This window comes from Tachypleus tridentatus, chromosome 2 (assembly GCF_004210375.1).
Source record: "Tachypleus tridentatus isolate NWPU-2018 chromosome 2, ASM421037v1, whole genome shotgun sequence".
NCBI lineage: Eukaryota > Metazoa > Arthropoda > Merostomata > Xiphosura > Limulidae > Tachypleus > Tachypleus tridentatus.
In genome coordinates, this window is record NC_134826.1 from 72,316,288 (window position 1) to 72,328,906 (window position 12,619).

The following is a 12,619-nucleotide window of genomic DNA, read 5'->3' on the forward strand; positions in this document are numbered from 1 at the left end:
CACAAACTTATGATGGAGCCGCTATCATGAGTGGTGCGTACAGTGGATGCCAGGCAAAAATAAGAGAAGCAACCGTCAGTTTTGTTTTTTCACTGCGAAGCACACAAGGCGAATTTAATAATGCAACATGCAATTGAAGCTTGTGAATGTGTTCGAGATTCTATCCAAAGGGTGTTGCTTGGTGTCTTGCTTCAGAGGTCAGGCAAATACAAGACAATCTTTGAAAATATTGTATCGTCAGAGAGCCACAATAGTCCAGTTAAATACATCCGCCCACTGTGTCCAACACGCTGGTTGTGCCGCCTATCTGCAATTACATGTGCTAATGATTACTACAGTGACATTGTTAATTCTTTGTCTGAATTAGCAAATGAAAAATCAGATGTAGCAGTGAAAGCACGAGGTCTGCTGGACAGATTTGACAAAGGAAAGACAGTTTTAGGATTGTTGATGGCTCAGCATCCATTAGCTGCATTAAAGGAACTAAACCGTGCTTTCCAAGCAAAATCAGCGACAGTATCTGGCGTGATTGAAGCGTCTGCAGTGACAGTTGAGCAATTGCGGGTATTGCAAACAGAGGAAAATTACAACAAGATATTTAATGAAACTGAGAAAAAGGTAACTTCCCTAGATCTGGTACCTATTGAACTACCACTCATTCGCAGACCCCTCAGAAGGATCACAGGTGATGGCTCAGCACACCATTCTGCAACAGCTAGAGATTACTACAGAAGCCAATATTTTGAATTTGTGGACACAGTCATAGAACATCTGACCCCTAGACTCAATGCAGACAACAATGACTTGAAGCAGTATCTGGCACTTGAGAACATGATCACATCTGGCAAGAATGACAACTCGGTTATATTCTACTATCGAGAAATCTCTGCACAATGGCTCGAGTTTCATTCACTATACATGGCGCCAATGGTACAAGGTTAGCGCCATGGTGCTGCCAGCCTGCCACGGTGCCACCCACTGTTTATTTGTGAAATTAATTCTTGAAATCCAGGGAATCTGAACATACACTGTCCATGATATTTGAATACAGATTATTGACACTATACATATATTTTGCACTCTCCTGAGTGACTCTAAATTTTATATGTTGATGACACGACTGTAGGCCTACTTTGCTGGGCCTGATAACTTTAAGTTATATATTATATATATAGGCCTATATATTTATTTATGATTAAAAAAATAAGACAAACACCTCAGTGTGCCATTCTGAAATTTGCCAAAAAATGGTCTCAGAATGCATAATTCAGGCTTTTCTTTTATGTTTCTATTAAAACTTTTTCCGGGGGGCATGCCCCGGACTCTCCTAGCAGGGCTTTGCGCCTGCGCGCTTGCATTAAGCATTCAAACTACTCCCCCATCAATTGCTATTTTTGGCTACGCCCCTGATTCCACGTTTAGAGTAAAAAATAAGTAGGAAAAAACATTGATAAAAACATACTTCAGTATTAATGCTGTTGTTTTGGTTTTTGTTTCTTTGGCTGTCTCTATCTACTATAAAAAAAAAAAACAATCGATGCCAAATTGTTTTACCAAAATCCCGTGAACCTACCGTTGATCGTCAGGAAGACAAATGTTGTTTAGAGTTTCGAAATCAAAATATTTTATAATAAATTATGTCCGGAATTTCTGTTATTATATTATGTATTTAAGTTAATTGAATTAAACTGTAAAATCTTGTAAATAGCCAACCTGGAAATATAGATCGTTTTCTTAATATTATTGCTGTGTATTATGAAACTCACGATTTCATTTGCCAACATTAGCTTCTGACTAAAAGCGAGCTACGAATGCACTTCAAAATTAATCTTATCATAAATGAAACTATATTATACAGTTTTGTCATGTTATTAGAGTTGCATCTGTGTTGGCATATATTCATGCAGAAATATCTGGAATTTTATTGAACATTCATTGTGAAATTTTCAAAACAGTCCGCTAAAGTTATTGAATTGTCATTCATACAAACTTCGATTAGGACCCGGCATATCCAAGTGGGTTAAGGCATTCGACTCGTAATATGAGAATCGCGGGTTCGAATCCCCGTTGCACCAAACATTCTCGCCCTTTCAGCCATGGAGGTTTATAATGTTACGGTCAATCCCACTATTCGTTGGTAAAAGAGTATCCCAAAAGTTGGCGGTGGGTGGTGATGACTAGCTGCCTTCCCTTTAGTCTTACACTGCTAAATTAGAGACGGCTAGCGCAGATAGCCCTCGTGTAGCTTTGCTCGAAATTCCAAAGAAAGAAAGAATTTGGTAAAGAAGAAACACGAGCATCAAATGTTGAGGATGAAAAGGTATTTCAAGTCTAAACACACGATAGTGTGGGCTAAATATTCACGGTATATAAAAATAAGCGAAGAAATTGATTAAAGTTTCGTTTTTAAACTCGCAATAGACACACATTTCTTTGGAAGTCGCTTCTAAATAATTAATAAAAATAAAACGTTGAAGGGTTTCTGTGTTAGGCTTTAGTGTTATTTTTATTATCAGAAGCAATTATTTGAGTTAGTGAAACAAAAACAATTGTTGAAAGTTTATTTAGCACTTGTTTCAATAGTTGCTTGCCCCTTCGTTGGTTACAGTCAGTCTGAGGTCGCATATCGCTAAAACTTGTGTTTTGATATCCACGTTTAACAGTGAATAATTAGTCCATTACATAACTTTGTGATAATTTTAAGTATATGAATTTTGTTTTGTCTTTGCATGTACAGTTTATATATACAACAGTTATTAAAAAGACCTGGCATGGCCCGATGGTTAGTACGCTCAACTAGTAATCTGCTGTCTCGGTATCGAAACTCGTCGTTAAACATGCTCGCCCTTTTGGTCAACTCTACTATTCGTTGGTAAAGAGTATAGTAGTGACGGATGGTGTTCACTAGCAATATTACCTCTAGTTTGTCACTTCAATGTTAAGGACTGCTAGCACAGACAGGCTTCGATTCCAGAAATAACAGTTTCAGTATTATGTTTCTAAAATAGAGGATTCTGATTCGGTACATTGTTATTACACAAGGCACTTTGGTCATTTACAGCTATCAAAGTATACACCGCTCTCTTTATATTTATATAACTCATTGGTTAAAACGGGATTACTGTATGTTCACCGGAATATTCTGTTTATTACGTTCCACGTTGGTGGGCTCAGCAGATAGCTCGATGTGGCTTTGATATAAGAAAACATACACATACATTATGTACCGTTTTCATTAACTCTTTATTTTATCAAGTATAATTCCCGTATGTTTTAATATTTACTATGATTGATTTATTTTCGTGCTATTTTGAAGTTATATTAATAATAATATTTTAATTACAACTTGTAATTATAAGAATACATATTACTTAAGGATATTTCATTCATAATAATTGTAAATACAGAAATTAAAAAAATAATACTGGAGAAAATATTGCGTTTTACTAACGCGCGCTTTTAAGTACTGAAGTTTCGTAACTTCTCTGTTATTCATCAGGGTCTAAAAAGCTTTGTATGTGGTTTTTGGTGTATAAGTAATACTAGAGTGATAGGCTTAATCCTAATAGTAATAAAGTGAAATACGTCGATACTGGAAGAATAAACTACCATTAATTGTTATTTTTAGAGTAATCCAAATTCGTTTGTGTTTTGCTTAGTAGTACTGTGTCATACAAGAATGTCAATTGGTGTCCCAATTAAAGTATTACACGAAGCAGAAGGTCATATTGTAACGTGTGAGACAAACACAGGAGAAGTGTATCGAGGAAAACTGGTGGAAGCCGAAGACAATATGAATTGTCAAATGTCTAACCTTACAGTAACTTACCGTGACGGAAGAGTAGCACAAATGGAGAATGTATACATCAGAGGGAGCAAAGTACGATTTTTGATATTGCCTGATATGCTCAAAAATGCTCCTATGTTCAAGAAAACTGGGAGTAAAGGGGTTGCAGCTGCAGCCGGGAGGGGAAAGTCAGCAATATTACGTGCTCAAGGTATTGAATATGGTAGTTTTAGTGTTTGAGATCTGCTTGTGCCTTTAATTTAGTAATTAGTTTAAGTTAAATAAATTTGTTTCGTTGTTTATCTGGAAGGAAGTTTGACGTAGCATGGTTAACAGCCTTAACATCCGGAACTTTTCCAAATTTAATGAAACAATTTGAGTCATGTATGTACATATATATAAACTAATAAAGCTAGCTAGGCACGAGTGAATCATTTATGTTATTAGACACTAAACAATTGAATATTGATTGTATGATTTATTCTGTATGTTACTTCCAGTCATCTAATTAGCTTAGGTGCAAATATTGAGTTTATGTTCTGACAAAGAAACGAAAAGTTAGCAAGTAAATTAAATTTCTATATTAAACAAATTTTATGAAGTTAGGCCTATTGTTGAATGTGATATTAATTGTGGAACTTCGAGTTAAATAAATATTTGCTGTTATTAAGTGAACTGAACCATGCATTACTCTTTTTACCAAATATTGCAAAATAACCTTGCCAACAACAGAAACCTTTAGAATTCTGATTCCAAGAGTGTGATTATTTTGGCAAAAATAAAATTAGGCTTAACTTGAAAATGGTGAAAATAAGTTGAAGATTGAGAATGTTATGAAATGGAAAAATTGTGGAAAGAAGATCAGGAAGAAAGAACGTTTATAGAAGACTGGAAATGAAGAGAAAAATTACAAGAATGAGACAACATTTGTAGAATTGTGAATCGATGTAAATTTCATGGAAGATCAAATTATAACTATGTTATAACAAAAAGTGATAAAGCCACAGAAAATGTACAGGATAATATAGAAAGGACATCACTGATGTATGAAACAAAACATCTTTGGCAGTAGCATAGTGATAGGTGGGGTAGTTGACCAAGAGTCAGTCAAAATTGGTAATTTTATTTTTAAAAACTGAAATTTAGAACAAAGTATTATATAGCACAGAAAAAGTTTTAAAAGGGATGGGGTGCAAAAAAGTTTTGCCCTAGGCCCTTTGAAATGCTGTTATTCCATTGATCATGTCAATTATGAAACATTTGGAAATTGAATTGATAAATGCAGTAATCAAAACCACATTTGTTTGAGAACTCCTACCTCTAACACTGTTAATTATACAAGAAAGAATTAGATAACCCATATGGCCTACACCTGTTATTACCACTGCCTTGCTTTCTATAAACATGGCAATTTCCTACATTAATTTGGCCACACCTCTATCTTGTTAAATTAAACATACAGTAGACCACTTGAACAACATTATCCACTAAAAAACTCTATCAGACTATGATGGAAATGTATCATGGAAGCCATATAGGACACAGTTTGAAGTAACTTCCAAAGTGAATGGAGGGAATAATAAAGAGAAAGCCCTTTGTGTTGCTTCTCGTCTTGGAGGGCCTGTGTTAACAACAATAAACAACCTTCTAGCATAGACTTACCCATTTATTATATCAAGATTATTTGCATGAATTGTTTGTTTTCAGGAAGCTAGTTCATAAGGAATGAGAATATAAATGTTAGATTAATTCAAAGCAAGTATACATCTTTAAGAAAGTGTGTTCAGTTTGTAATGAACTATAATGAATTAAAACTGCAGATAACCATCTATAAGTACCATCAAGATATTATGAGATTGTTGTATCAAAACTCTTAACTCTGTCTGATGGAGGTCTAGAAGAGGTTAAATGATTGGCAATGTTTATAACAACAACTCAAGCCCAAAATAAACCAGTACAAAGGAACACCTTTATATCTATATTAATAAATATATCCAACATCTAAGCACACCCGCTACATTCCTACACTCAATTACACAAGTGTCTTCAAACATGTGGTCAGCTATTGGTCAGTTACCTCTTTTTTTCTTTGTGAACCTGACAATGACTGAAGAAGGTTGAAATGTTGTTCACTCCTCTATAGTTTTCTCTACCCATACAAGTCATTTTTACATGTATATTTTTCTCTACAAGTGGGTTTTCTCGTCATCATGGAGTAGCCTTTTTTGAGTTGATACTTTATTTTTTCCTAACATCATTAAAAAAAACTTTTTTGCTACTTACAAACAGTGTTGTTTTTTCTGTACTTTGATTAATTACACCATATTTAATTACATTACAGCTGCCAGAGGGAGAGGAAGGGCTCGGCCAATCTTCCAGAGAAGAAAATAGTTTTCCAAGACTGAACTGTCAGTGGAATAGAACTACATGTCTTCTCAAGTTGTGTATGGATTTTATGTCGATGAATTTATGTAATTTGAACCATCCACAGCATTTCATTAAAAACAAGTGAATAAACCAGTATTTTAAACCATTTTTGGTGCATTTGTGTTTTTGAAATGTTTTATAAATGATAAAGAGATAAGTTAAATGTTTTTATAATACTTCTTAAAACTGTAAAATAAATTAAATATAAAGGTTTCATATTAAAGCATTGCTTGATTCACTGTAATCTTCACACCTGAAAATTGATTATGGAAGTTTCAAGCAGATAACAGTTATCACAGTACTTGTGTAATAAAATTCTGTTTCTTAGGTTCCAGATGAATGTCTCATTTTTTAATGGTTACTCTTTTGTTCTTTGTAAAACCGTACTGCAATTGTTTTATTCTTTCTGTTAAAGGGCAAGCAATGTATCATCTTCACCATTTAATGAACAAAAGTAAGAATCATTTGAACAATATTAAAAAAAGTGTGGTTTGTAAGTTTATAACAAAGAGGAAGTGAGTACCTAGTTACCAACTACTACTATTGAAATTTGTTTAAAAATAGGTAAATGATTTATACATATCAAATATTACATAAACCTGTGATAAACAGATGGAGGAAAAAACATCAATCCATATGTTAAATGTGGGTTACAATGAACCATCCCTGCTTACTTCTAACAGACTGAGACTAAGTTTCAGTTTTTATACTGTGGCCATCATTAGGCTAGAGCATGTCATTATAATGAACCAAAACTACTTTATGTTACAACTGTTTAAAACATTTTGGAATGATCGGCCTATATGTAATTATTACTTTGCTGTTTATGTCTTAGGTTCATAACTATTAAAGGCATAAACTTGTTTATTTCAATACTAGAAAAAAATACTTTAAAGGGGTGTTTTAAGAAAATGATATAGTTTCAGATTTGATGTTTCATGTGGAATAATATCTATAGCAAGAATTATCAGAAATAAAGCAGTATTGTTGTTCAATACAGAAGAATAATACTTGAAAAATAAGTTTGTTTGAAAAACAAGGCAAATGTTTGTTTGCAAAATATTGCATTGTAATGTTATTTTTGAGTGGTCGCTTTTCTGTTTGGTAGTGCAAGTTGCAAACTGTCATATTCAGTGTCTTTAGACCAGTTTGTAGAAATATTTTAATAGCATCTCTGTCTTTTTGAATGACAATGACCAAGTTGGCATGGTAAACTTTGATCCTCAGTAGACATTTAATAAAATGCTTCCTGATAATTTAATTAGTTGGGTGTTTAAGAGATTGACTGAAAAGTTATAAAGTAGATGAACATATGGTTGGCTGAGTACTATAAAGAAAATGAAAGTTAAATGGCAACTGTTTTCTATTGTGAAATTGTAACTATATGTTGTTTCATTGGATTTGTTGAAGGATTCCTGACAGTTAATATTTGTCTTAATGATTTGAATAATCTCTAAGACAGGAATGTTTTCAATAAAAACCATAAAGCCATTTATTAAGTGTTTAAAAAGAAGAAGTAAAATTATCTGTGTGTGTGTGTGTATATATATATATATATATATTAACTTAAGAAGGTAAAGAAAATGCAAATGTTTTACAAACAGGTGAAACTTTGAACATTATATGAGGTTTTTGTCTTTTCACTGCAGGAAGAATAGGTACAGACTGGAAATAGTGTAAAGATAGATCCACTAGCATGATACCTTGTTGTTTAATCTCCTAGACAGCCAGGATGTATGTCTGTGTCATAAGAAAACATTCCCAGATTGCAAGTTTTATATATATATATGAATCACACCACTGTTTTGGCTCAAGTCTGTCTACACTGTTTCTGTGGTGTCCTAGTTCTGTTGTTCACTCACAGATGGCAGTCTTTTACTTTTGTTTTGAAATGTTAAACTCTCACATCATTTAGCAAGTGTCAGCAAGCATGACCATTCCCAACTCAAGACAACTACAAGATGTCAACTGATGTATAATTAGTAATATTTTTAGAAAATTCATCTCATGAAATTAGTGAAGTAGGGAGAGTTAAATTTGCTGAGCTTTTGGGAAGATTCTGACATTGAAAGGGATTTAGAAAACTCAACTTAAGAAAATGAGTTGTATTAAGGCAGACTGAAATGTTTATAATTAGAAAGAAATCTGTATTTTAACTGTGTGGTAACAGTAGAATGAAGGTTCCTGCCCTGGATGAAATGTGTTCAGTGTTTTGAACTCTTTATTGAAAACAACTTATTTGCATTGACTGCTCAGCACCTTGTTTTATGGTGTACAACACAAAAGGAAAGTTGTGTGAACCAAAATTCAGACTTCATTATAAATTCAAATAGATATCTTCTACACACAAAAAAGCAACAACATTATAATTAAGAAGGAAAGAGCTACCACTATAAGGTATGTTTCTGTCCCCAAAAAAATTATTGAGTTAAGCTAGAAGGAATAAACAACCACAAATGTGTACATGAACTGGCACAGTGCAAGAGAGCACCTGAAAACATTTCTGAAATACATTAAATAAACAGTACCTTTCCCAAACCTTGTATTCATCTTTTTATGTGATGTTTATATTAGTAATTGTTATTCATATTATGTTTTTAAGTAAGTTGTTTAAATTTCATAATTGACAATGTTAAATGTAATCTTGCTGCTTGTTGAAACATAAACTTGAATGTTGTGTTAAAATTAAATAGGAAATGTTAATAATTATTACAGATTTATCTAGAATATATAGTGAGTAATTTATTGTTACAACACCATAATTTATTGAATTAGATACTAAACGTAACTTAGTTTGCAAGTGATACATCTTGATTTTCAAGTTTTGTTTGTCAATAAAAGGAATGATAACAAAATAAGAGATAGTCTTAGACAATGTGTAGTTTTTTGTGAGGTTTTGTTTGTTTGTTCAGTATTTATGTAAGAAATTGCAGGAAAAAGCTATTTGCGACTTTTCTTCTCTTAACACTGAATTTTCTAAACTTTATGAGAACAGATAGTATACGCTCTGATAAGGAGATTTAGAACAAAGTTGTGTAAGAAAGGGTGGTATAAAGCTGTAGAAACCACTGTATAAGTCTCTAAATACGGTAAACAAAAGTGGTAAATATATTAATTAATTTACTTGGACGTCTTGAAAATGCACTTGTTTTCTTCCACCTCACACGTAAAAATTATACGGACTTTATGTATTATAAAACCTTTTTGCTAAGTTTTTGACATGACTTGTGAAAAACGTTGAACTAAATATTATCTACGCATCTTATATATAACACTGGTGTGTAATAGGAAGGTGGGTATTAAACTGATCCACTAACGTTGGCGATGAACAAAGAAAAGAGTCGGATATAACTCCAAGGTCCGACTGTGGTTTAGTGTATATAAATTTGTATTGGACTTGAACTCTTTTATGTCACACAAAAATCAACTGTTCACCAGAAAGATAAAGTTCTTTTAAAAAACGTTATCTATGTTTCTCTCAGTTTACTATTTTTTTTTCTTTCGTGTCTTTTGAAAAAGTCGTTTGTTCTTTTCTTTACCTAAATAATATTTCTCATGTTCTTTTTGTTTGGTTTACATTGCTGTCTTTTCCTTACTGTTACTGAGTTTTCTTTAGCTAACTGTGATTTTATATTGTCGATTGGTTTAACGCGTCGTGTGCAGCTAGTTTTACGTTTTTTCATACATATTTTGCCAGCTATTTATATAAAGCACACGAAACAATAACAATTGACATGGCGTGTATTGACTTTTACAAATCCGAGAATACAATTATATCTTTCATAAATCACTATAATTAGGCTTAATCAAAAGTTTCAAAGATATGTACCTTTGAAGTCTTTAAATATGGTAGAAATAATGTATTAGGTTCTTTAAAACGTGTGGTTTAGGCACTCGACGTCGTTATCTGAGGTCGCGGGTTCGAATACCCGTCGCACCAAATACATTTGCCCTTTCAGTCGTGGGAGCATTATAATATATCGATCAATCCCACTATTCGTTGGTAAAAGTAGCCCAAGAGTTGGCGGTGGGTGGTGATGACTAGCTGCCTTCCCTCTAGTCTTACACTGCTAAATTAGGGAGGCTAGCGCAGATAGCCCTCGAGTAGCTTTGCACGAAATTCAAAACAACAACAACAATCTTTAAAACGTAAATTTAAAATATGGTATTCAACATTATACTAAAATTGCTATAACAGCAAAAATTAGGGAAAATAGTAAGTTAAATGATACAGTTATATGAAAACGAAAAGCTTCTCAAAAATACAGTAGTATTTGCATCTGTCGAAAATTACTTTTTATGAGTCAGAAATAAACAGTTTGTTGGAAAGAAAATCGTTTCGTAATAAATTAATGAATCCACCAAAATATTACACTCCTAAGCGCACAAATAAGGGAGAGAGTTTTATGGGTAGGGGTGCGACTAGCTTCCTTCTCTCAGCCATAACTTATTAGTATTTACTCAAAATAAACACTAAGAATAGTTGTCGTTAATACGAACTGTGTTAAAACAGTGAGAAATCCACTTAATTACTGTAATACATCATTTAAAAATTGAAATAAAGCCACTCATTAAAAATGTCCTAGCTGTGCGCCTGCATGCAACCATTCCACTGTTTCTTACTGTATCGACGGTCACATATGAACTTTTTATGTATATTTCGTTCTTACTTAAATTACACAAATTAAAAAGAGAACTATTGATTTCTACTTACGCTTTATTCTAAGTGTGTTTGATAAAACTAATTTACAATGTGAACGTCAATTACATAACAGAGAATGAAATGTGAGAGGTTTCTCCATAACTTTTAAATGTATGATATATTAAAGAAAATTATTTTCATTTTTAAGTGTAATATAGATAGCGCTGTATATTATCCTTGTTTTTTGATAGAAAATCGATTACCGCTAGAAAGTAAGATTATGACCAAAAATGTTAATGTTTTCTTTCACATTAGCTAGAAAATCTTTTAAATGAATTGGTGCTATAAATTTCAAATGACTTCATCCTCTAGTTTAAGACCGTTAGTGCTAGTGGTAATACATTCACAATGACAAAGGACCGGCTTGCTTCCTTGAAAGCTGTATGGTTCTACTATTATTACTTCTATCAGTATTGGTATTTGTGGCCTATACTTTACACTTTCATTTCATTTCCAGGTGTTAAAAAATGGCCGTTTGGCCGAACTAAGTTATCCCCATTTTCTACTGTTACCACGACCTTATTCTCTGCTTATAATCTATACCAATTTGAACGTAGGCTATCTATTCTAGTTGGCTACCAATCTTTTGCTATTACTATAAATATTAGACAAGTAACACAGCAGAATTTATAATGCAAGAAATAGGCGTGTTTTATATACTGATATACTTAAAATTTGACTAACCTTGCCAACAACATGCAGTCATAGTTTTTTTTTTAATTTTGGATGTAAACTGTAAAAGCTGAGGAGTCGTATGAATTATGAGGTATGTTATGTAAAAGATAATTACTGTTTAAGAAAAAAATCCATAAATAAGAGCGAAAAACTAAATTTCCTGATTTAAGTATTTTTTAAAGTCAAAATTAGTGAATTTTCATAAGATTATATATGCAAGCAATTTTCACTTTTACATCTCATTTGTGAATTTAATATATTCTTATTCATGGCTCTTTTATCAACTTAAATGTAATGTTGTAGTACATAGAGTTTTCTCCATATTGCTACACTCACGAGTACAAGTCATTACATTCGTGCAAGTGTTACAAAGAAACTATATAAAATCTATTCTCTGAAGTCCTAGTTTTTTCAGACCACAATGTGACACAATTCATTTTTTGAATGTCAGTTCTACCTTGGTTTTATTTTTATGAGGTGTTCTTCAGGTTTAAATTATCTTTATAATCATAAATGCTGTTTAATATGCTTCATTTGGTCATATAGATGGATATGATAATCTTCAGATTTTTGTTTATGTTGTTATATTTTGTTAGCAAATGTTCAAAAACTGAAAATGTTGCTTAAACAAATGTCAAACTATAATTAATCATGATATTTTACAAGATGCGGTGTGCTGTTTACTTTGATTTCCATTACAAAATAAGATATTTTAATGCATTATTGCATTCAACTTATTTTTAAGAAAAAATACACAATGTTTTTCTTTAACCTTTTCGTGACAGGCTCTGTATAATATACGAGTTTGTCTACACATTAAGTATTTGCACAGTAAATTTTGATAGAGAATGTGTATCTTCATAAAAGTTGGTAGATTTTTAGTAAAGATTACAAGTATTTTGTGTATAAAAAATAAGATTTTTAGTAAAATAATTTTATTAAAGAGTTGTTTGTGCAAATATCGAGACTGTTTCATCACTAGTCTGAGTGAAAAGTTGTAATTATTGTGAAAAGTTATTGGTTATTCA

General features: G+C 32.4%; 2 protein-coding genes across 6 annotated transcripts in view; both read left to right on the plus strand.

Moving 5' to 3' along the window:
* The first annotated feature begins 3,463 nt into the window (after positions 1–3,463).
* LOC143244222 (small nuclear ribonucleoprotein Sm D3-like) lies at positions 3,464–6,320 on the plus strand. Its single transcript, XM_076488497.1, has 2 exons — positions 3,464–3,998; positions 6,129–6,320. Exons 1-2 carry the CDS (start codon positions 3,680–3,682, stop codon positions 6,176–6,178), a joined length of 369 nt encoding a protein of 122 aa, XP_076344612.1. The 5' UTR covers positions 3,464–3,679; the 3' UTR covers positions 6,179–6,320.
* Positions 6,168–12,619, plus strand: part of LOC143244221 (syntaxin-like) — a 38,259-nt gene continuing 31,807 nt past the window's right edge. For 3 of the 5 annotated variants that reach the window (XM_076488494.1, XM_076488492.1, XM_076488495.1), the window contains exons 1-3: positions 6,168–6,231; positions 6,630–6,668; positions 7,864–11,297. In XM_076488494.1, the coding sequence (XP_076344609.1) occupies positions 11,265–11,297 (33 nt within the window). In that variant the 5' untranslated portion in view covers positions 6,168–6,231; positions 6,630–6,668; positions 7,864–11,264. Of the gene's footprint in view, positions 6,232–6,629; positions 6,669–7,863; positions 11,683–12,619 lie in introns of all 5 variants that reach the window. The other 2 variants (XM_076488493.1, XM_076488496.1) reach the window with 2 other exon arrangements.

Bases quoted from the DNA above. Each gene is read 5' to 3' on its own strand.
- LOC143244222 (XM_076488497.1), top strand. From the start codon at position 3,680: ATGTCAATTGGTGTCCCAATTAAAGTATTACACGAAGCAGAAGGTCAT. The intron at 3,999-6,128 runs GTATTGAATATG...ATTACATTACAG, and splicing joins AGCAATATTACGTGCTCAAG to CTGCCAGAGGGAGAGGAAGG.